The sequence below is a fragment of the Lottia gigantea genome (assembly GCF_000327385.1).
Source record: "Lottia gigantea unplaced genomic scaffold LOTGIsca_93, whole genome shotgun sequence".
NCBI lineage: Eukaryota > Metazoa > Mollusca > Gastropoda > Lottiidae > Lottia > Lottia gigantea.
The window spans coordinates 987,939-1,012,665 of NW_008711042.1; the positions used below are offsets into that span (position 1 = coordinate 987,939).

At 33.6% G+C, this 24,727-nt stretch overlaps 4 protein-coding genes across 4 annotated transcripts in view; 2 read left to right on the plus strand and 2 right to left on the minus strand.

The window, feature by feature from the left end:
* Positions 1–234: 234 nt before the first annotated feature.
* Positions 235–675, plus strand: LOTGIDRAFT_98144 (hypothetical protein; the record flags this gene model as incomplete). The annotated part of the gene is made up of 1 exon (XM_009068759.1): positions 235–675. A coding segment is annotated over one exon (441 nt), but the record flags the coding sequence as incomplete, so codon positions are not given.
* A 2,092-nt stretch (positions 676–2,767) lies between these two features.
* Positions 2,768–10,497, minus strand: LOTGIDRAFT_95271 (hypothetical protein; the record flags this gene model as incomplete). Its single annotated transcript, XM_009068760.1, has 7 exons — positions 2,768–2,841; positions 3,684–3,857; positions 4,290–4,383; positions 4,949–5,033; positions 5,397–5,485; positions 6,429–6,496; positions 10,419–10,497. Coding segments are annotated over 7 exons (663 nt in total), but the record flags the coding sequence as incomplete, so codon positions are not given.
* A 232-nt stretch (positions 10,498–10,729) lies between these two features.
* Positions 10,730–14,135, plus strand: LOTGIDRAFT_237068 (hypothetical protein). Its single transcript, XM_009068761.1, has 6 exons — positions 10,730–10,851; positions 11,197–11,273; positions 12,121–12,187; positions 13,035–13,096; positions 13,391–13,497; positions 13,822–14,135. Exons 1-6 carry the CDS (start codon positions 10,740–10,742, stop codon positions 13,973–13,975), a joined length of 579 nt encoding a protein of 192 aa, XP_009067009.1. The 5' UTR covers positions 10,730–10,739; the 3' UTR covers positions 13,976–14,135.
* A 5,657-nt stretch (positions 14,136–19,792) lies between these two features.
* Positions 19,793–24,727, minus strand: part of LOTGIDRAFT_134805 (hypothetical protein) — a gene marked incomplete at both ends in the record, with an annotated part of 37,928 nt that continues 32,993 nt past the window's right edge. Inside the window, 3 exons of the mRNA XM_009068762.1 lie at positions 19,793–19,915; positions 21,657–21,783; positions 22,383–22,503. Coding sequence (XP_009067010.1) covers positions 19,793–19,915; positions 21,657–21,783; positions 22,383–22,503 — 371 coding nt within the window. The remainder of the gene's footprint in view (positions 19,916–21,656; positions 21,784–22,382; positions 22,504–24,727) is intronic.

Genomic DNA, 24,727 nt, shown 5'->3' on the forward strand with positions numbered 1-24,727 from the left:
AAATACATACAGAACATAACTTGTGCCAGCCCCGCCAGTGCTAAAGGCATCAAGATAGGTGTAGTGAAGAGGGTCGAGATGGGTTGTCCGATTACTCCAGATGACTTGACAATATATCTGGTTGTATTAGGAGTTGTAGCCGCCATCTTGATTCTAGTCATCATCGTCACGTTCAGGTATCGTCGTGAAATCAAAATAATTCTCTATATCAAATTCCATATTCTGTTACCATGGGATGTCGATGATAAAAAAGAAGAAAAGGCTTACGACGCGTTCGTTTCTTACTGCTCCGTTGAAGAAAACTGGGTGCTCGACGTCTTGCTGCCGAAACTGGAAACACCACAAAATGGCGAACCATCTTTCAAATTGTGTCTGCATCAAAGAGATTTTATTGGCGGAAAGAACATTCAAGATAATATTATTGACAGTATTGACAACAGTAGACACACAATCTTAATCCTGTCGAGAAGCTTCTTGAAAAGTATGTGGGGGCTTCAAGAATTTCGTTATGCCTATCAAGAGAGCATCACTAAGAAACGCCGCCATTTAATCATCGTGTTCTATGAAAAGATACCGGAAGAGGAAATGGATACTGTCTTAAAATGCTGTATCAAGACGTTCACCTATCTTGATGTGAAGGATACCATGCTTATGGATAGACTACGATTCGCGCTAGCAGTGAAATCTCGCAAGGTGCGTTTTGAGTCATCGGCAAGCCTGGAGAGTCAGATGTCTCAGTGCTCTGGAGATTCTGGCTGCGTTGCTGATGACCTTGACCTTGACATCTGTGACAATTCTTTAAAGAGTGAAACTGGGGACAACTTACCCAAATTGGACAGTCATATCGTTTAGTAGCCATCATTTTATAAATACTGCGTCGTTCAATTATATTATAATCATATCAATTGGATTTTTTTGCTCTTGCGATAACATCTGTACCATGTCACGCTATTACGAACTTCGTCTTATATCTTGTAATTTCGACTTGATTGGATTGTACGCTAGAGAATACATAGTGCTTGACAAAAACTCTGTCAACATTATCGCTTACAAACTTTCTGTCCAGAACTGTAATTGGCTGTATTTACTAGCGTACAATCCAATCAAATCGCTGTATTCTGTGATACAAGAAAGGTGATTATTACAGTCAGGGAATAAGACTATGTTCGTAATTACTTGACACTGTGAAGATATGGACTTGAAGGAAGGCAGCAATATGTAGTGTGGATATGTTGAGAGCATATTCATTTTCGATTTCCAATTGTCAAGGGCAACGTACACAGTCCTCGGCACACAATACCCCTTCTTATAATTGTCCAATCCAAATTAAGAATCCTTTTTTATGACTTCAGCTGTCTCTTTCCCCTTCCAGCTATTTTCAAGAGATTATGGATGTTGATAAATCATGCGAAAAATTCAATATCTGTGTCCCAGCCTTTTCAAAGGTGCATAGAAACTTAAAAGAGTCCTATAGAGTTAATACAAAGGTTAGAAAAACTCGCTTCATATAGTGCTTTTAGGCCAGCTAGTGTAGCCTCTATTCAGCCTTTTATAGATATTTTGAAAGTTTTTAACTGCTTTACTCCAGCACTGTCAAAATATCTATCAGAGGCTGGAATAGAGCTAGATGTTTCAGGCTAGGCCGGATGTAGTCCAAAACATCTGCCTCCTCCAGCCTTTTATAGATATTTTGAAAGTTGTAGACTGGTTTACTCCATTGGATAACTGTCAAAATATCTATCAGAGACTGGAATAGAAGCAGATGTTTCAGACTAGGCCGGGTGATAAACCCATTTTAGAGACTGGAATAGAGCTAGATGTTTTGGACTAGGCCGGGTGATAAACATATTTTAGCAACATGTATCACACTCTACTTGACCTAGAGTTTCAAAATTCAAAAGATACTGAATTCACTTTATTACTTTTTTTGGTACAAATTAATTACTTTTTTGGTACAAATTAATTACTTTGGGGTACAAATTACTTACTTTTTTTGCTACAAATTACTTTTTTTGGGGTACAAATTACTTTTTTTCACACTTGTCTCTAACATTATTAAAACCAGAGACCTAAATTCTATAGTATTGCTGAGAGTAGGACAGATGCTCAGCAAACAATTGCTCCAAAGAAATGAGAAAAAGAACAATTGCTCACCACAAATTAATAACTTATTTCTTTTACTGTCATATTCAATAATAAAGAGCTATGACTCTTTTTCACAATAGATATACATGTAGAGCTATTATAAGTTATTTGAAAATCCTTCAACAACATTGAGGGGTAGAGATCACATTAAATAATGGAACACAATTTTATGGTATACTACGGTACTCCTGAGTTTTATTACATACTAAAATCAATGAGAAATCTCTTCAAGAAAGTATATGGATTTACATCCAGAAAAAACTGTACCTGTTCCCACTCTTTGTCTAACATTAGATCTATAAAGAATGAAACTGAGGGGTCAGTGTCAATTGATATGCAGCATGACTCTCTGCAACTAAAATACAATTGTATTGTACAATAAAACCCAGGAGTAGAATACCTACCATAAAATTGTTATAAAAATAATAAAATATCATAATCAATGATGGTGGCAAGTTCATCAACCTACAAAATTAATTCTAAAACTCTAATTCTAATCTGTCCATCAAGATTCCTCCTGGTTTGACGGTAATACGCTAGATTCAGGGTTCTCTAAAACTGAGGTCTGTGATTGGCTGGAAGCACTGTCGTCTGATGTGGTGGTTGCCGTGTGATCAGTCTTCTGTTTTTTCTTAGCCCTTGTATCAGCTAAAACTTGTTCTATTGTTCTTGTATCTCGTTTATTTTGACTCGACACTGAAAGTAAACAACATCAAACTGGTACAGGGCTGTTATCTTTACTTTATATGTTTTTGCAGCAACACCTGATGCAACTATGCAAAGGGGTTCAGGAACTCATCAATATCCCTAGTACTGTGGTACACAAATGCAGGGTCGTGGGAACTAAACGGTTAGATTGCCAGGGTGGCATAGGGTTGCCCTCTTTTAGCAGTTTGCAGTTGCATCTGGCTTTAATAGTGAATACACTAGGTCAAGTACAATAGAAAATACCTGAAAGGCCAAAAAGGAGAGGTGTCTGTCCAAGGCAAGGTCCAAAGTCCCATGGGGGTTAGGTTTAGGGTTAAGGTTTTCAGGGACTGGGCACTGCCAGAGGTCCCCGAAATGCCAACGGATATCAGATGGCTTGTTGAACATTTAGGGTGCTTAATCTTTACTTCGAAATAAGACCTATCACAGGCCTGAAGGTAGGGCCATGGCCCAATAGTCTTTTCCCTAAATACTCTACTGCACTCTACAATCTACAAACAATATAAATAACATAAACTATGCAAACTGGCTTGGTAGAACACATCAAAATTTCCTATGATGATATATATTGTTATTTTGTTTCTATTATGTCGTCCTGAATCAGGGGGCTTATTCCCACAACTTAAATTAAATAAAATCCAGATTTTAAGAAATACAGTAATCTGATTGGATTACAAAACTAAATTTATAATCAATTTTAGTGATTGACCAATCAGATGACTGATGACAGTAAAGTTTTTAAAAATAATTTTAGTGACTGATGACAGTTTTTCAGAATATGGCCCCTGGTGTATAAGCGCCTTTAGAAATGGAAATTGCTAAAAACTTACCAAAGCCGTATGATTTATTAGCAGTAAGATCCTGAGCTGCATCTTTAGCTGCCTCCTCTCCAATCAGATGTTTATATTTATCACGATAATTCGAGGAAGGTATCACTTTACATTTACTTTCGTTTTCACCTGCTAATTTTTCTAATTCCTGTTTGAATAAAAATACAGTAAATACTTAAATTGATGTGAGCTCATCAATAGATGATGCAGTAGATCACTTTATCCAAATAGCTTTGTATGAGGCATTGAATCTAAACCAATAAAACAACAGCAGTAGAATTTAATTGACAAGAGCTGATGTATATGTGTATCATGCTATGAACCTAGACTTCTTGATGGCATAGATTCATAGCTATACTTAAAATGACAGGTTCACCATTTTAGACCTTGATTTCAGTCTTTAATATATGTAAATAGTGTTCAGAAGTACCAAAAAGGTATGGAAATTGCATAATCCCTTCAAAAATATCTCAAACTATTTGTGTATGTCTTCATTTTAACTTTCAAACGCAGATAATTCTGAACAACATGGATATGAAGGCTTGAATTTCGATAGTGGGCTGTGAACACTATTACTATGAAGAATATCAAATCCTAATAGACCACTTACCTTTTCTTTGGCTAATTGTTTAGCTTTCTCCGGGTCCCATTCTTCACCGCGCCTATAGGCCAATAATTCTTCATCACCAGGAGCAAATTCCTGTCAAAATTATTGATATATGTTAAAGGGACATTCTTCTTTTTTTGTAGGTCGAAAATTTCTGAAAGTTTTAACTAAAAAATGCCAGCCTTTAATTCTTTGAATCTGGATCTTTTAACGGCTGCATTTTTTAAATATATGTTCATACATTTATACAGATAGACTTGAGATATTCATTTATTTTTGTTTCTTACACAAATTAGATATTGTAATCTCCAGTCAGTTTATTTCCCTAAAATTAAAATAGCTGTCTTCTCTGATAAATATCAGAAAAAATCAATTAGCTTATCTTAAAGCACAGGGGCGTATCTAGAAAATGCCTGAGGGTGGGCCAAATATGAGAGGTGTCTCAATGAGGCGTCGTTCAAAGGGCTGAATCAACTAAGGTCTGGAGGTCTGCCAGAGTAGTAAAAACACTTTGTTTTAGTGGAATTGGAGGAATCACAGGTGTCTGATTGAAAATTAGAATGGTGCAAATTGATGCTATCATTGTCCTCTATACTCATAAATACCTTTAAACCACACGCATTCCTTAAAAGAAATTTGAAACTGACTATAGACCTACCTTCTTCCATAACATAACGTATCTATCTTGTTCATCTAAACCAAACGAGAACGATGTTAATCCAGCTACATCAGCTACTTCATGTCTATAAATAAAATCACAGTTCCATTTAGATTTAACAATTCGATTATAAATTTATCACGCTAAATTTCAGTATTGGCTAATCAAATTAAATTTTGATTTGCATTTTATAAAAATTTTGTAGCAATTCAAAATATGCCAGTTATAGATTTCAGATCGATCTTGCCAATGACATTAGTTTCTAAAGGTAATAAAGGCCGCTAGGAAAAATACACAATTTTGGATTGCATAGTGGTCATTTTGATTGGGAAACTACGATGCAATACCACTTAAATTTAACTCTGAATAGAAGCAGAGATATAATGTCAAAATTATCTATTAGTGCTGGTTACTTTAAGATGTATAAAATTAGGGTCTAAAAACTTACATAATAGCTCTGTAGACTTTCTCACAAGGTTCAAATTTCAACTTCTCTTCCAAACCATTCTTGATAAATTCATGGATCTTTTTCTGGGTCTAGAATATAAGTGAGATATATAGTATAAAGGTGACATGTAGGCCTAAATAATATAACAAAATGACACACTTGATCTGGTTTGTATGGCCTCAGACCAGTTTCATTCAAGTTGAACTCATCGGGGCCACTGAGAACGAGTAAATTCTTGACCTCTATCTAGGATAAAATAATGCCAAGGTGCCTTGAATCAAATGTGGAAGTGCTTCGGGTAAAATGTAAGGTAAGGTCATGGGATATGTGATATATTACCTGCGATTATCAGAATGCTGTGTTATTCCTCATATATATACACAATAAAATATTTTCACTGTTACATCATTCGTAGAGCGAGATAGAAATATTAAAAACAGAACCTAAATGAAACATGTTGTTGTTACTCAGAGTTTCACGCTATGGGATCTTCAGACAACTGACCTTCCTGCGTCCCTACTGAAGTTGGACAAGTAGAGCTAGTTGTCATGTCTATGATTAGTGAATAGTTTATCCAGGTTTACAGGTAGTGGCGGAGCCAGGTTTACGTCTGAGGGGGGGGGGGGGGGTGAAATACCTGAGGTTACCCGAATTTCTTACCTAGTTATTAGATTTTTGCCCGAAAATCATGCCTTCAGGGCTGCGAGGGGGCCGGATAACCCCTCAGACGTAAACCTTTGGCTCCGCCACTGTTTACAGGAGGTAAGAAAAGGTGCACGTTATATTTGTTATTATACAGTATGTTATGTACTTGATAAAGCTGGAAATTACAAGAAATGCAGGAAGCAACTACTGGGGGGAAAAGGATCCCCTCCCCTAAAATGAAAGTCTAATGACCAACCAATATCATCACTGCAACTATACACCACACCCTGTTACCCCTCCTGATATATTACTTGCCTCCCAACAATCAAGTCTGGCTACGGGCCTGAAGAAATGATATAAAGTTTTAAAGATATACAGCTTATCTACCTTCACTCTGAAAACATCTAGAATCTTTTTCTCTTGTTGTTGTTTTTTCTCAATTATTTTCTGTTGTTCTAAAACAAAGAAAAATTGGAATGATGATGAAAGATGAATTATTTACCCATTTTAAGAAAAAAGAACTTAAGAAAGAAGGAAAGAAAAAGAAAGAAACAACTATATTTTACAAGAATAATAACTTAGGTTCACAGTTAAGGATCTTTTCTACCCGCTGGTCCTTGGTCAAACCTCTTGGCATTGATCTTTCCCGGATTATCCGTACCCATTTACAGCTGGGTCGACTGGAATTATGAGTGAAGATGACTTATTCAAAGTCATCAGACTTTCACATGCCAATTGAGATCGAAACCCACATCCACCATTAGCTGGACGTAACCAAGCAAAAGACATCATGTAAAGAAACAACGCTCTATCCGACTGTGCTATAGAACCTCACAAAAATAAAAAAACCTAGCTAACAACATTTGTAGTTTGGTTGACTGGAATAAAGAGAAACAAGGATTTATACTAGGACACAAGAACTTTACAAAATCTTAGTTTCCTTAAAATAATTAATTATCTTAAAAATTAAAGGAAAGAAATACCATGAGAGTAAAAGAGAATATCTCTAAATAAAGTAATTGTTATCTAATTGTGTCCAGTTATATCTAAATATCCCCGATAGAATTCTTCTCAAAACGAGAACTGCTTGTTAAATCTTTGAGCTCTCTAAAAATGTTTGTCCTGCTGTAAATTCTGTAAATTGATCTGGGAAAACTGTTCATTCCTCTTTATTATTTCTTTATAACTAACCATTTTGATCTTTTATAATTTTTGAAAATTTGTCTCTTTAAGTAGAATATTGACAATGGACCTACATTAATTTTGGGATTCTTTCTTTCTATAATATATGACCATGACACAACGCCATTTGTTCAAAAGTGATTAATCAGCAGAATTGAAATCAGCTATCTTTTGTGTTCATGAGATTTTATTAAGATGATCAATAATAAGTGATTATCTAATTGGTGGTAAGTGGTTAAGGTGACGTCAGATGTAATCCACAGAACATCGTAGTATTCAAAGTTTCTTTAAACAAAACAAGAAGGAAATCAACTGGGACCATAAAAAAGATGTCAGATTGTATAGATTGTCGGAATACTCGGATGTGGGAATACTGGGATGTCGGAACACTCGGCTGTCAGAACACTCGGCTGTCAGAACACTCGGATGTCAGAATACTCGGATGTCAGAATACTCGGATGTCAGAATACTCGGATGTCAGCATATTCGGATGTCAGAATACTCGGATGTCAGAATACTCGGATGTCAGAATACTCGGATGTCAGAACACTCGGATGTAGAAACACTCGGCTGTCGGAACACTCGGCTGTCGGAACACTCGGATGTCAGAACACTCGGATGTCAGAATACTCGGATGTCAGAATACTCGGATGTCCGAAAACTCAGATGTCCGAAAACTCAGATTGTCTTAGGAGGTTGATTTGGGCATTGAATATATGTAAATAGTCTTCAGAAGTACTAGAAACTTGCAAAAATGGATTAATTCCTTCAAAAATATCTTGGACTAGGAATTTCACTTTCCATTTCTATAATGTCTATTTTATATATGGCAGAGTCTTGAGAAAAGACGTTAAGTTTTAAACTTGGATAATTCTGGACAGAAATGGATTTGAAGGCTCAAATTGCAACAGTGAGCTGTGAATATTACTGATTAGCTCAGCTAAAAAATTCCCATTTCTGAGACTAAGATACAATTGGTCAAATGGATAGTGAAACCTGTTCCTTTAACGTAACACAAGTATTACTATAATTAATTTACAGTTTTTATATAAATAATATATTTTCAATTGGTGATTATCATCTAGGTGGGAAGTAGGTATATATATCAAGATCAATCATATAGATTTATAATTTAACCTATTACCTAGAGCAACACTCTTATCAATTAAAATCATTAAAGTACTGTCAAATATCGCCTCTGATAGTAATATTTTGACAGATGTCAGCTGGTAAATGTCAGAAAAATATAGGCCAATGTATGCACATTCAAATAATTAATGTCAATGTTGGGTGTTATAAAAGCACTGGTCAAGGTCCCAAGAAGAGAGCATACTCTTTTTACATCAATTATCAATTTGAGTAATAAAGATTGCACCCAACTAGCTAGTAGACATTGACTAAGCTTAGTTGACCTGAATTGAGTGGCAAAAAAGTTGAAAGCCTTGTGTAAGTCTACCATACAAAATATCCTATCCAGGTAGTATGAAGATGGTGACTCTACTGGATACATTGCCAATTTGTTACGCCTAAATGTAGTTCTAATTACTAAATTAAAGTCGACACCATCCTTGCTTATATCACGGTCAAAATATTCAACGGACAGTTCCGATCTTGTAACAAACATGCACTCATCTATAAAGTTAACCAAGTGAAGCTACCATCTACCCCTACCCTCCTTAGTTGTGATTTCTCCATGGCATAAAATGTCACTATTCATAGACAGTTAGTTTTGAAAAATTGTTGAAATGACAAACACCAAATTTGGTCTAAAGTTTGGTATTTCTACAAGGCTGAAATATTAAAGGGACTGGTGTGCCATTTTGAGTGGTTGATTTGAGTCTTGAATATGTATAAATAGTCTACAGAAGAACTAGTAATGTACGAAAATCCTTCAAAAAAATCTCCAAATAGGAATTTCTTTTCTTTTTCCTTTTTTTGACTCAAGAAAAGACGACTCATTTTTTTAACTATCAAATGCAAATAATTCTGGACACACACTCAAATTTTGACAGTGAGCTGTGAATACTACTGATTGGCTTACATAAAAAATTCCTGTTTCTGAAACTTAAGTTATAATTGGTAAAAAAATTGGCATTGGTCCCAAATTAAGTCCTCTAGACATATTCAGATATTTTTTTATTTCTTTGTGGCCCACAAGGTACCACATTACACCTGAGGTGTTTGGTTTCCATTCATTAAACCCTATACCAGATTTATTAGGCTGCCAAAAAATTGGCTGTAATTTAAGTATTATCTCAAATCCATTAGGTCCAAGAAGATTTATATGATAACCGTTATGATCTTCTTGGATTTAGTTCATTGCATATTAGCATCACAATTATTGTAAACATAACTTTAACCCTGTGCCAGTGCCTTATATTGATTAGTAACTGGTTACTCTTCAATCACCCTAATCTCATTGCTCTATCACTAGAGGTTACGCCTACATGCCTGTGCCTGTGCTTTCGTAACATTGCTTAACCGCAATGTTACAACCTAAAATTCCTAATCTCAAATCCAGTTGGCCAATAATTTGATATTTTTTATAATCATCAGAGAACTTTTTGGGTGTCAAATTAGGCCTATAAAACATAAATCCATTACTTAAGCTATGAATTTGGCCTCATCTATAACACGCCCGTCTTCATTAGCCCACAAGGTGCAGAAGAGTAGGACGTAAAACTCCATTCATTTCATTTTTCATTTTCATCTATAACACGATGATGAAATCCAAGCCTCCTACAAAACAACTTGCCTGGCCTACTAGCTAGAATCGGATCACGACTTTTAAACCAAAATATTTTTCTAAACTGGAAAACTAATAACTGTAAAATGTCATCAATGTCAACCCTTTCAACCTGCATCACTGACAAAGGAAAATCATCACCTAATATATCCCTAGCCTTTGGTTGGGTAAGCCTCTGTAGGCTATCACACACTGAGCCACTACCTAGGATGATGTTTATGACTAGGCAATACCATTCAAGCCAAATTATGACTACCGTTAATAATGTTTTGCAAACACCTTTAAGTGTCATGAAAAAATGTTAAATATATTCGTTTCATTTATGTTGACAAATATGGGAAATATTTTGTACGAAACCGATACAAAAAAAAGAAGGGGGGTTTATTTAATTAAAATACAGATTGCATCCCTATCTTATCGGATATGAATAGTCTGTTCATTCAAGGTACCTTTAGCTTTTTTCCTCTCCTCTTCGCCAACCGTGGGAGGCTTTTGCATAGTCCCTAAAATAGACCCCAACAAGTCCATTTTATTTTTGTTTGTTTATTCCTTGTTTTGTTAAGTGTGATGTTCAACAATATTTTCCAAAAATATCACGTGATCAATACTAAACTATTTTTTGGAAGTCAAAATACAAATATTTGAAATGCAATAACATGGGAAAATAATCCTAAATGATTTTTAACTCTTCCAATTTTTTTTTCCTTTAGACAATATTTACGTGACGCACATCACCTCTATGCAACGACCTTGACTGAAAGGTCAGCAAAATGGCTGGCATGAGTTTGTTGCGACCAGTCCTCCAAAGAACTTTCAGGGCTGGTTTCAAACTGAATGGACAGAATGGGATTTTCTCGCTGCCGAAACTACAGACAATTTCAGGTTTTATATTCTAGCAGTATTCAATTTTAATGTTAGGTTTTATTAAATATTTTTAGTCCTGGCTGGAGATGAACAAGAAAGATTAGTTTAAGCTTTTATTTAAGTATTTATCTTGATTCTGGTCTCTTCTCTTTGGCTTATTACAATTCAGAATGCTTCATGCATATGATTTACTCTACTTGTAACTTGTCTTTGCTGTCTTTTTTTTTCTTAATCTTATGCAGTTAAAGCCATACTGATACCTTTCTTAACATAGGCCCAGGACAAGCACACTTTTACTTACTTTTGAACGATTTTCCTAGCCTCTATGATAGGTCTATCAAGTAATTTTGTTTTCCATTTCAGTTCGAAGTATGGCAGGCAAAGCAAAGATAGTACGACATCATACCCAGTTTGAATGGCAATCATTTAAAGATGACGTGGTAAGCATCAGGTCTGAAGTAATGTACAAAAGTGCAGTTGCAACATGCTCACTCCCTAATTTCAGATGAAAGGGCAAGGAAAATGCCTTTGACAATATTCCTTTATAGTATCAGTAGTCTTGTAAAAATTCCAATTACCGTTAACGACAACGATGATTAGATTGAAACTGAAGAAGATTTGAGGAAAAGTAACTACAAGCGCAAGCAACAGATATTATTTATATAGATTGTGTATATGATACAGAACACAAGATATATGGATATACTACTTCTACATTTCGAAACACAAACCGGTAACGTTATCAAGTTAAAATAATTAACAACAATCCTGAAGTAGTATATCCATATATCTTGTATCCTTTTTGTTATCCTTCCTACATCTATGTCATCCCGCAATCCTCAGCAGTTTCCGTAAGCTGAATCTGACCCGGTAGCGAAAAGTGAATTCTGTTGTGTCTTCTTGGCCTACACTCTTTACTTCCGGTATTTAGCAGTGATTTGTCAAGTGATAGTAACATTGTTCCCAAAGTATAGTCCTTAAATTTAGAAACTTTGGGAGATAATTATCACACTTTCATACAAATTTAATTCTTTATTATGACTATTGGTTACATTTTATTATCATTTTAGTTCCGTATCTTACAAAGTTTTTGTTTTCATTGACTTTGTTTACAAATACCTGAAAGTCCAGCCTCCAATTATTAAATTATCATAATCACATGAAAATCCGTTAAAAAATATGGCCATTTATTACCATAATATGTTGCAGAGTGCTAGTAACTTTCACAGAGACCGTTTTCTTCTACATGTCTTACAAAGATTATATCAAACATTATTTCTATTCCAGTGGTTTTGGACAATGTTTTGGCTTGTTCCAGTTGGGTTGATTATGGGCTATGCTAATTTTGTAGTGGGTATGTTTACGTTTCATCTTTCTAGAGCTTTTTAACAGATTATGTACAAGATTAATCCTTGCTTTATTTTTTGTTTGCTTAAGATTTATAAAAAGAAGTATATTTTTCAAGTTTTGTTCCTTATAATATCCTTATTAAACTCTGCTTTTAGACTGAAATATTGATATTTCAAAATGTGTGAAGTAAATTGGTGCATACTACAACATGTTGTTGAATTTGAAACTTTCATGTCTTTACCTGATCATCATTTAATTTTCTATGCTCCAGTTCTGCCGGCTACTCTACTGATAGAAAACAAGAGCAGACAACTCCTTATTTTCACAATAACATTTATAGTCATATAGCGAAAAGAAATGACTATTTTGAACTCTTTAGATAAAGGCTTACACTCATTGTGCTATGGATAATGACTTAAGCAAAAGTTAAGAAGAGTTATTGCCCTTGTTCTTGAAACCGCTTTCAAATTTAGCTCTTAAACACTAAAAGGCATGAATCTTTCTGGATTTTGACAAAACTTGGTTTTATTATTCAGTCCTGAAGATTGAATATTTGCTTTCTAGAGTTTTCACGAGCTAAAGATTGAACACGTTTTCAAGAACAAGGGCAATAACTCATACTCAATATTATTCAGTGTTGTGCTAAAGAGTTCAAAAGAAGTGTATGACTGAAGGTTGAATATTTCATACTGGTGATTGTTACTGTACTGCTAAATATTTATGTTCAAAATCAAAGCTGCCATTGGGCGTACATTATCTTTCCTGGCAAGCTATCTTCAGATTAGTCATTGAGTAAGTCAACAAATAATGTAGTCAATAAGTAATGTTATCTGTGTTGTGTTGTATTTTAGGACAAGCTGAACTTTCTGACATACCTGAGGGTTATGAACCAAAACATTATGAATATTACAAAGTGAGTATCAAGCCAATCTAATTAAAATCTAATAACAATTTCATATCTTTTTCGTTATTATTTTTAACCAACCAAAATGTGTCTTGTAATCCCCTTGATAAAGTAAGGATTGACAGATATGGAAACCTAGAGTAGAGCAATATCATAATTTAGCAATAACCTGTTGACGATATTTAAGGTTAAAATGACACACATGGTCAATAGATGACGTAATTTGCATTATGAACCTCGCTTTCAGTGTCTTATAAAACAGGTGTGAATAAGGTCTATTGAAGTGTTATAATTATATGATAGGGCCCTATAGAGAGATGGTTCAGTAAATATATCTATGATAGTTATGAATATGATTATCATAAAAAAATGATAGAACATATTGATGAAATGGAAAAACTAGCACTCAGGTGAGATTTTAAAAAAGTTTTTGATGAAAAAAAAGGTTGAAAACAGCTTTATATGTATAATGAAGCTGCAGTGGGTTAGACTCTCTTGGAAAATCAATCCTGAGTAAGTGGGCACGATACCTCAAGGTTGAATGGTGATTCTGATTGGTGGGAGAGTGTGCTGCTATAAACAGCTTGAATCGTCACCAGTACACGACCTTGATATAAATCTCGTTAGATTACAATGGAGACAGAAACAATTATAAAGTTGTAATCTAATTCTAAGTAGATTAATTGATTCAGGAAGTTCAGAATTAGGATGTTTGTTTTTGTGTTTTTTTTTAGAGATAGAGAAGAAAAAGTAAAAAGTTTGATGCTGAAGAAACAAGACTGCAAGTCATGGTACTATTATCCTGGTGATCTGCAAGAAACAGTTAGGGCGAGACAAGGTCATGATGAACAGTATGCTGGAATTAATACAATTAGAATGAGAAAATAGATCACCAGGCTGTGAAAATTGAAGTTCTAAATAGACACATATTTGACATTGGCTATGGCATATTGAGAGTAGCTGGTTATGTTTTTCTTGAAATTAAAAACATTATGTAAAGTTGCCATGTGTGATATCGGAAGTTTATTAAATTTATCTGAAAACATCAGAATGTTCTTTTGTTCCTTAGAAAACTGGTCTCTTGTTCTTCAAAATATCTAAAAGCCATTTTTGTTGTAAGTTTGCTGGGCCCCGCAACAGTCTGTATAGCAAAATGTTTTGGCTTATAAAACCCCCAAAAAAGATTAAATGAAGAAAATTTATTTTGGAATGATAAGAATATAAACATACAAACTCAAATACCAATTATTACAAGCATAATTAACTAACAGAAAAATGAATCCTACTAATTAAGGCCAGATTTACAATGGGAAATATATTTTGAGCTTCCATCAAAAGCGTAGGTCCCAAAAGGGGACATTTGTACTTTTCTTTGGGGACATTTGATGTGTCTTTACAGGTTATGAAAAAACCCATCCAACTACAATATCTCATATGACTATGATATTGTACTCACAGTGACATTTGCAGAACCGATCTCATGCAAAAAACAATTAGGGAACAAACTGTACAAAAACAGGTAGAAAACCAAAGAACAAAAGGTATTCTTGTGAGGTTTTCTTGAAACTTTTCATGTATTGGGCCCATCTATGGCTGTTTATCAGAGAAGCTGCTCACAAGTTATTACCAGATTTGTTATTAAAATGTGCTTTGTTTCAGAGTTTGTGTGGAATAGCAAGATCCACAGACAACTGATTGAAAATTGGAATGGTGCAAATCGATGCTATCAGTGTCCCCAATTAACATATAAAGTTATGAAAACCTCTTTAAGACTGATGCAACGAAACCTCTGAAAGATAAAGTCAAGCTCCTATTTACTATGCTTGTCCGAATTATGCTTTATAAATGGATTAGTTTCCCTTTACAAATACAAAACACACAAGGCCAACCATTAAACGTAACATTTTTGAGTATATACAAACTTTTCTGTAGAGCAAGACAAATATAAATCACAGGTCTAATCACATAATTAGAAGACAATATACAATCAAGATGTAAAGAAATACAGTAATCTGAATGGATAAAACAAGTTTAAATTGATAAAAGAATTAAGAGATTGACCAATCAGATGACTGACATTCAAATCATCTTTAATTGTGAAATAGGCTCTGAATTTTGTAGTAAAGTAATAGCTCAAGGTAAATTATAACTTATACCTGAAAATATTTCTAAAGTATGCTATTTGTATCTATTTATCTACTTGATCAAACTGAATCAGTACTCAGTGTACTAATAGTTAATTGTTTGACCAAAACTTTTGGTGTTTAGTTCTTTCCCTATGTATAATAATAAGAACTCTGAAAGTGGGAGGGTCAAGACTAGGTCTACTATGTTCTGTGGGAGACATGGCACCCCCTGTCCTCTCTGTACAAACTGAAGCCACACAATAAAAAGGCACTTTATAAATTTTACTTTCACTTATTGTGAAAAGCAAATATACTTTTCTATACAATTTAAACTCTTTAAAAATCATGTCATTTATATATCATACATACACAAACTTAATGTCATAAAGGTGCGGGCACAGGGCAGTCTTTGCTCATTAGAGTCTTGAGTAAACTCATGCGTGTGCCCTTGCTTTAACAAGATAATCGCGTCTCCGACAGGATTTATAGTATCAAACAAGTTTGATAATTATTGTCTGGAAGACAGACCGTCATCATCCAATCAGATTCATTTTCCTTTCAATTGCATGCTCCCACAAGATTATCAACATGGTGGAAAACGACCGACTGGATATTTTTGTCTCCTCATGTGCCAGTGCTGGTCAGTGAAACTCTTAACAAGACTCTAATCGGCTACGAATATCTCCGACCAAGACCGTTCGTATGCCCGCACCTTAAGATATAGTCAAACAAAGATAGTTGTATGATTCAACACAAAACAAGCGCAGTCCACTTTATTACTAGGTAGTGTAAGTAGCAAAGAATACTATATTATGTTTGAGTTATGTAGCGCTTATTACTACTTATTCTACCCAAAAATAAAATGGACTGCTCACACAAATGTGCATAAATATCGTTACTGGACTTCATATATTATTAATCATAACCTGTTCTATAAATGTACATTAACAAGAAATAACAAGAAATAACAAGAGAAGAGTAATCACTGACCAGACAGTGAGCATTGTATCAGATAAACTACTTTGTTCTTCCAATCTAGGCTTGTTGCCAGAACTAACATACCGACAGCAGTCAATGCACATTCCTCAAAAGCACCCAATGCCATTCCTGAGACTTGCTGAGAAGGTTAACAGTCTAAGACGACTCTTCAACTAAGAGTTCAATTTAAGCCATATCGTATTCAAGTTTGCTAGTCAAAATGTCCCTTTTTGCAATCCAATTATTTCTTTGATAGCCATTAAGTTCATAGCTGACAATTCTTGTACAAATGACACGCTATTACGCACTATTAGTCACTCTTCTTGAATCACGAAATGCAGCGATTTGATTGATTGTACGCTAGTGAATACAGCCAATCAGGGGCCTTGACCATTGCAAACTCAAAGCCATAATATTTAGAGCCTGCTTTTAAAGGCTCTGATTGACTGTATTTGCTGTCGTAGAATCCAATCAAATTGCTGCATTCAATAGTGGCTATTGCAGTCAAGGTATAAGTACAAGGTTCCTCATAGCATGGCCAAAGTTTGTCTTTATTCATCTGTGTCATAACTCTACAACACAATCTCTCTATACTCCAATTAATCCATAAGTAATAATTCATTAAACTTTAAGGTCATTGAATCATGCTGAAACGAGCATATTTCAATAATTATTTAGTTTAATGAATATATCTTTTAGTCATGACACCAGGTAAGTCCAATGATGAATATATACTCTTATTGATCAAGTTTGAGACTTTTTAAATCCATTTCAAGAGTTAATATTCCTTTAATGTAAAAAGAAACTCAAGTTTTAGACATAACTTTCAACAACACTCAGAAATTTGAATGAACCTACTAACATTTTGATTAGAAAATTTTAAAAATGCAAAACGTAAATCCATACAAGCAAAAAACTTAACAGAATTATGTCCCTTTTACCATCTATTTAACAATTTTGAACAAAAATATAATTAATATTAACTAAATGATAATCACACCTAAAAACATTCATTATTCCAAAAACTAATAATCAAATATAAAAATATCATCAACTTCTTCATGCAATAATTGTGTGTAGCCGCTCACGGAAGGGTCTAGAGCCAATTCTGTTTAGATCAAGGTTTATTAATTTGGAATTTTAACCCCAGTGTCAGTGATGTACATCAGATGGTCTAACATGGAAATTTTTTTACTCGTTCAGACGAGATAACGGACAGAGGTCTGTGAATGTCTCAAAAATATAGGCTATTTTCTTATATATTATTAGTAAAGTGCAAGTGAAAGTGAGCAATGAAGAGATACACAAAGAAAAACAGGCTAAAAAAATCTTAATGTGCCAGTTTTACTAGTCCATATGAAAAGTTTAATATAAAGTTTAAAAGAATTTGCTATATTTTTTCATAGAGAAACAGTTACATAAAACTATGGCCATATTGGCTCAGTTATAAATTATATCTTATAATAATTGTAATAAAGGATCTTACATGAAGAACTTGCTAAACATTTAAAGGGATTATCAGAGATTATCTAAAACTTTCAACTTTATCGGGAACACAGATAGCATCGATTCGTACCAGGGCTGTTGATTTGGCTCTATATGCCAGACATGACTGAAAGGGCTGCTCAAATGACCGACGGTCAATATCCTCTATCACACATCAAGTATAGGTTAGCTATTACATGGCTTTCAATTCCATTTTTCAATCAGACATAAAACAAAACCCTTTCTTTTAGTGGAATTGCTGAAGAACCACTGATGTCTGAAAATTGGAATGGGGCAAATTGATGCTATGAGTGTCCCTGATACACGTGAAAATTTAGAAAACTTCTTATAATCCCTTTAATATATAACACATTATGTACATAATTGTTTATATGCATAGGATTATTGACATCATCGCCTTTATATTAACTCTATATACAACATCATCAAACACACAGTCCATTTATATCTTGTCTATTGACAATCACTTTAATATGCAGGAGATTTTATAAATTGAGCAATCAATTCTGAATCTTCAGAGCTAAGCTTATGCTGTACTTCCATTTTCTATCTAACTGTTCATATCCTTAGTTAAAGAAGGGTTTCCTTATTTTTAATGACAAATTAAGCAAACTATTTGATTAATTGGTGTTTCTAATGAATCATCACGTATTCTTCATCATATCATTATGTCCTATTGAATGTAATCTTGTTTTAACCAATCATAAATGTCCATTTAAGTACAGTCTGGATAAACAAAAAAGTGATCGGTCACTCTGCAGGTAATTCTCTTCTAATTTAGCTAGTTATTAATTAATTATGGACATGTCATTAGAGCACCTCTACTTTCTATTCATATAAGTATTAGCATTTTCATTTTCAAAAATGAATATAAGGAACCAATCTTTAATTAAACTATATTATAATCTATTGTAGTATTTGTCTAATGAGATGAATGAACATTATAATTATCTTGCACTCTTAGTGTCAAATTATTGAATTGGAAATTATTTCTGATATATGTTATACTACCTCTTTGGATGACCAATAAAATTTAAATTTTTTAATCTTGGCCAAAATGAGTCTTTGTTCATCAGTGAGACTTACCTGGTGTCATAACTATACAAAAGAATCCCTCTATCATACAATAAATCTATAAAACTCAGTAATAGTCCAATAAACTATGTAATTTTGAAACACGCTTAAAAGAGTTTTTTCAATAATTATTTAGTTTAATGGAAATATCGTCTTATATAGAGATTCTATTGTTTAGTCATGGTACCTGTTAAGTCCAACTGATGAATATATCTACTGTTATTGACCAAGTTTGAGACTTTCAAATTCTGTCCATTCTAAGAGGTAGTATTTCTATTATACATTATTGTGATAGTCAAAGTGATGTTTTAAATAAACTAAAGTTAGTATCAACAACGCTTCATAGAGTGATGTCATTCTAGAAATAAAGTGACCAAAGCCAACAGAAACCCAACAGAAACAAAAGTTCCTCCAATGAAATGAAATGCCTTATTTATCTTTCAATTTTCCAGCTTTCTGCAAGTTTTATTTTAGACCACAATATAGCAATACAAACTACAGCAGAGATTAACTGCTTCTTCTCAGTATATCATCAGATATATATGTAGAAAAAGGATACTCACTACTCTGTGGTCAAGCCAGTTATAGTATTTGCTATAGTAACCCAATAATATGGTCAAGGTATTCTAGAATCACTTAACACAGGTTAAATCAGAATGGGGCAAGAAACAAACAAATCCAGAAAAGCTCTTTTAAATCCTGTTCTAAACTAATTTTGAGTTCATTGAAGTCGTCACTAAGAATGAAATTGCCTTACTCCAATTGTTCATAATGAAAAAGGAGAACTGAAAAATAACAATTTATGAGAAACAGTAGTCATCAAAACCAAAACTCCACCATGTTATTTTTTTGTGCATTTTCATTACATTTTGTAACTTATAAAGCTTGGAAGTTCTGTAGAAAAATAAAAACTAAACTGGACCTAGATTTGGTCTGTATATCGGCCAATTACACTTTTAACCCATGTTGATAGAAAGTTTATAAAGGAAGCAGGTACTTGTTGATGTATAAAGTATGATAATTACATAGGTAATAAATGATCATCTGTTCGGTCTAGGTCCTCTTCTAACTGTTCATCACCTATTCCCTTATAGGGTAGTGATCTACTCTTAGACATGCTACGACACACTAAATTACAGCCATCCTAAAAATATAAAAATATATTAGATTAGATTGGAATTTTAAACTTATTTTTGTGCTGTCTATAGTACAGTCTGTTAGAACGTTGCTTCTTTAAATGACATCAACTACTTGATTACATCAAACAATGGTGATAGTGGGTTCTAATCATGGTCGCAGAGCGAATGATGGCTGACCTTGAATAATTTCTATCGACCCAGCTTTAAAAAAGTACAGATAATCAGGGAAAGATCATTGCCCTGAGGTTTTGTCAAGGACTAGCTGGTAGAAAGGATCCTTGTGAAACAAACTTGTTATCAATGTTATATAGTTACCAGTATATGTTTCTTTTTAAACTTGTTTTGTTTTTAGGCCTCATATAGACTCAAAATTTTAAGCTGAAACCTCTAGAATACGTATTTCAGACATATTTCTCTACAATTAGGTGTTTATTTTACTTGATTCAGCATAGTAGTTATCTTTTTAACACTTCCCAAACAACATAAACTTAAATAGTTTAAGTAAACCTTCTAAGTAGTTTAGGTGTTAAAAAATTAACGGCAGAATTTCTTTTCTCTAAATTTTGAAATTAGTTTTTATAAATCTAAAAAAACCTGCGAAAAAAACAGAATGCCCCTTTAAGTAAACTTAAATCCTACAAAATATAGTTATTTCTTTTCTCATTAGTAATTTGAAAATTTTTTTCATCTGAGAGTAAAGAAAATATATGGTTGGTTAAAGGTTTTTTCTACAAGCCTATGTGGTATTTGTATATCTCTCTACAATTGATGTATTGAGCACTATTTAACAGTGGTATTTCTATATCACTCTACAATTGATGTATTGAGTGATATTTTAACAGTGGTATTTCTATATCACTCTACAATTGATGTATTGAGCACTATTTTAACAGTGGTATTTCTATATCACTCTACAATTGATGTATTGAGTGATATTTTAACAGTGGTATTTCTATATCACTCTACAATTGATGTATTGAGCACTATTTTAACAGTGGTATTTCTATATCACTCTACAATTGATGTATTGAGTGATATTTTAACAGTGGTATTTCTATATCACTCTACAATTGATGTATTGAGCACTATTTTAACAGTGGTATTTCTATATCACTCTACAATTGATGTATTGAGTACTATTTTAACAGTGGTATTTCTATATCGCTCTACAATTGATGTATTGAGCACTATTTTAACAGTGGTATTTCTATATCACTCTACAATTGATGTATTGAGCACTATTTTAACAGTGGTATTTCTATATCACTCTACAATTGGTGTATTGAGCACTATTTTATCAGTGGTATTTCTATATCGCTCTACAATTGATGTATTGAGTACTATTTTAACAGTAGTATTTCTATATCACTCTACAATTGATGTATTGAGCACTATTTTAACAGTGGTATTTCTATATCACTCTACAATTGATGTATTGAGTACTATTTTAACAGTGGTATTTCTATAACTCTCTACAATTGATGTATTGAGCACTATTTTAACGGTGGTATTTCTATATAGCTCTACAATTCATGTATTGAGCACTATTTTAACAGTGGTATTTCTATAACTCTCTACAATTCATGTATTGAGCACTATTTTAACAGTGGTATTTCTATATAGCTCTACAATTCATGTATTGAGCACATGTGTATCTGATACTTCTGAAGACTATTTACATATAATCAAAACCCAAATCAATCTCTAAAAAAAGTGAACAATTGCTTTTAATTGTAAAGGACTTACCGCCTGTAAGTTGCCAAAATCTTGCCAAAAGGCATAATTAGGTATCTGTTCCATTCCTTTAGCATGCAACACAAATCTTTGGTATAAGAATCCTAGTAATAAATATAAGGCTATTACACTGGCCATTCTGAAACAGAAAATCAACATAATATATTCTTTAAAGTCTAAAAGGACATCAACTGTTGTTAAACATAAACAGTGATTGTTGTTCCATAAAGTTGTGTCTATCTATATATAATACAGTATACTCTGTGATTTCCGAGATCTGAGTACTCTGACATTCTGCAAAATTTCCTTCTTATGTCATTTTAAAAAGCTCTGAGAACCAGGATATTCTGTATATTACAAATTTTGACACTAAGTATAAATTTACCTTGTGGAACACTAGATAAAAATGTCAGTTTATGAAATATAGCCACACTCTGAAGGTCTGAAGGTCAATTTGACAAACCTTCAAGAGAGCTGTCACTAGACCCTAACTGAACTGGCTATATAAAAATAAAAGTTAATAAAGAAGACGGCACGAAAGTTCTAATTTTAATCAGACTGACAATCAACAATGTTGCAAAGCCAGGTGATATTTGCAGGTATTGAACTGGAATTACACCATCCGAAAATGGAAAGATTCCAAAAAAGGTACATGTACATGTTTTTAATAGTAGGCAACCAATAAGCCAGATATTAATCTTGAACAGTGAAATATACTGAAGAGTATGAATAACTTACACTATTAAAACTATAGAACCAACACTTAGAGACTTTTTAATATCTATTGGTACACCACAAGCATCTTTATGTGATATTTCAAATAGATAATAACAATCTGTATATTTTAAATTGTTTTCTTCTAAAATCTTCATTCCAGGGTATCCCTAAAGATAAGATATGTTGCTAGGCAAGGTAATATATGCCCACTGGCAGCTTTGTTTTTTAAATTAGAACATTTTACACAATGGCAACTATCACCATTATGAAATATTTCACCATTTCAATAAACAAGGACAATAACTCAAATTAATATTTTCTGATTTTATTTATTTCATCTGGGTTCATCTCTGGATGATAATGAACAATTTCACCAAGTTTCATCAAAATCTATAAATAATTGTGACATCTTGAGTGTTTACAAGCAATTGTGGACGAAAAGACAGCCATAGGTAACACCAATATACGCTCAACATGTGGGCATATAAAAATCATATCAAAGAAACCAAAATGCTAGAAAACATGAGGACGACACTGCTTTTAGCTTTACTCCAGGTCTTACAAATTTCGTTTTTAAATCTACTGCAACTTCAGAACTCCTTCTTTTCTAAATGTTTAAGAACGAATTGGTATGTAGAATCTCAAATACAGGTGGAGAGTGCATCATTACATCTTCTTAATCTTGTAAAGGAACAATAGTGACTCAAAGAGCTCCACAAATAGTAAGGATTGATAGTAGGGAGGGAGGTAATGCAATATATCAAGGGTAATAAAAAAGGAAAAGTTTGCATTCTCTAAGGTTTCATGGATCAAACTCTAGTTCAATGGATGGGACTCGGTACAAGAAGCTGCAGTTCTGCACAATCCCAAGTAAACAAATAGAAAAGGGTCTGCTAACAAGGGAAAATTTTCCTTATTGCACACTCCATGATGCAACACATCTACATGAGGTCAAAAGTACCACAGCTTTGTTTCAATGGAATTGTCCCTTCTACAGCTAACTAATATTGGGCTCATAACAGCTAACTAATATTGGATTGGGCTCATAACAGCTTACTAACATTGGGCTTAAAACAGCTAACTAATATTGGATTGGGCTCATAACAGCTTATTAATATTGGGATTAAAACAGCTTACTAATATTGGGCTCATAACAGCTTATTAATATTGGGATTAAAACAGCTTACTAATATTGGGCTCATAACAGCTTACTAACATTGGGCTCATAACAGCTTATTAATATTGGGATTAAAACAGCTTAATAATATTGGGCTCATAACAGCTTATTAATATTGGGATTAAAACAGCTTACTAATATTGGGCTCATAACAGCTTATTAATATTGGGATTAAAACAGCTTACTAATATTGGGCTCATAACAGCTTATTAATATTGGGATTAAAACAGCTTACTAATATTGGGCTCATAACAGCTTATTAATATTGGGATTAAAACAGCTTACTAATATTGGGCTCATAACAGCTTATTAATATTGGGATTAAAACAGCTTACTAATATTGGGATCATAACAGCTTACTAACATTGGGCTCATAACAGCTTACTAATATTGAGCCCATAACAGCTAACTAATATTGGGCTCATAACAGCTTACTAATATTGAGCTCATAACAGCTAACTAATATTGGGCTCATAACAGCTAACTAATATTGAGCTCATAACAGCTTACTAATATTGGGCTCAGCTTACTAATATTGGGCTCAGCTTACTAATATTGGGCTTAAAACAGCTTACTAATATTGGGCTTAAAACAGCTTACTAATATTGGGCTTAAAACAGCTTACTAATATTGGGCTTAAAACAGCTTACTAATATTGGGCTTAAAACAGCTTACTAACATTGGGCTGAAAACAGCTTACTAATATTGGGCTTAAAACATCTTACTAACATTGGGCTGAAAACAGCTTACTAATATTGGGCTCATAGCAGCTTACTAATATTGGGCTCATAACAGCTTACTGATATCGGGCTCATAACAGCTTACTAATATTGGGCTTAAAACAGCTTACTAATATTGGGCTCATAACAGCTTACTAATATTGGGCTTTAAACAGCTTACTAATATTGGGCTTAAAACAGCTTACTAATATTGGGCTTAAAACAATTTACTAATATTGGGCTCATAACAGCTTACTAATATTGGATTGAGCTCATAACAGCTCACTAATATTGGGCTCAGAACAACTTACTAATATTGGGCTCATAACAGCTGACTAATATTGTGCTCAGAACAACTTACTAATATTGGGCTCACAACAGCTTACTAATATTGGATTTGGCTCAGAACAACTTACTGATATTGGGCTCATAACAGCTCACTAATATTGGGCTCATAACAGCTTACTAAT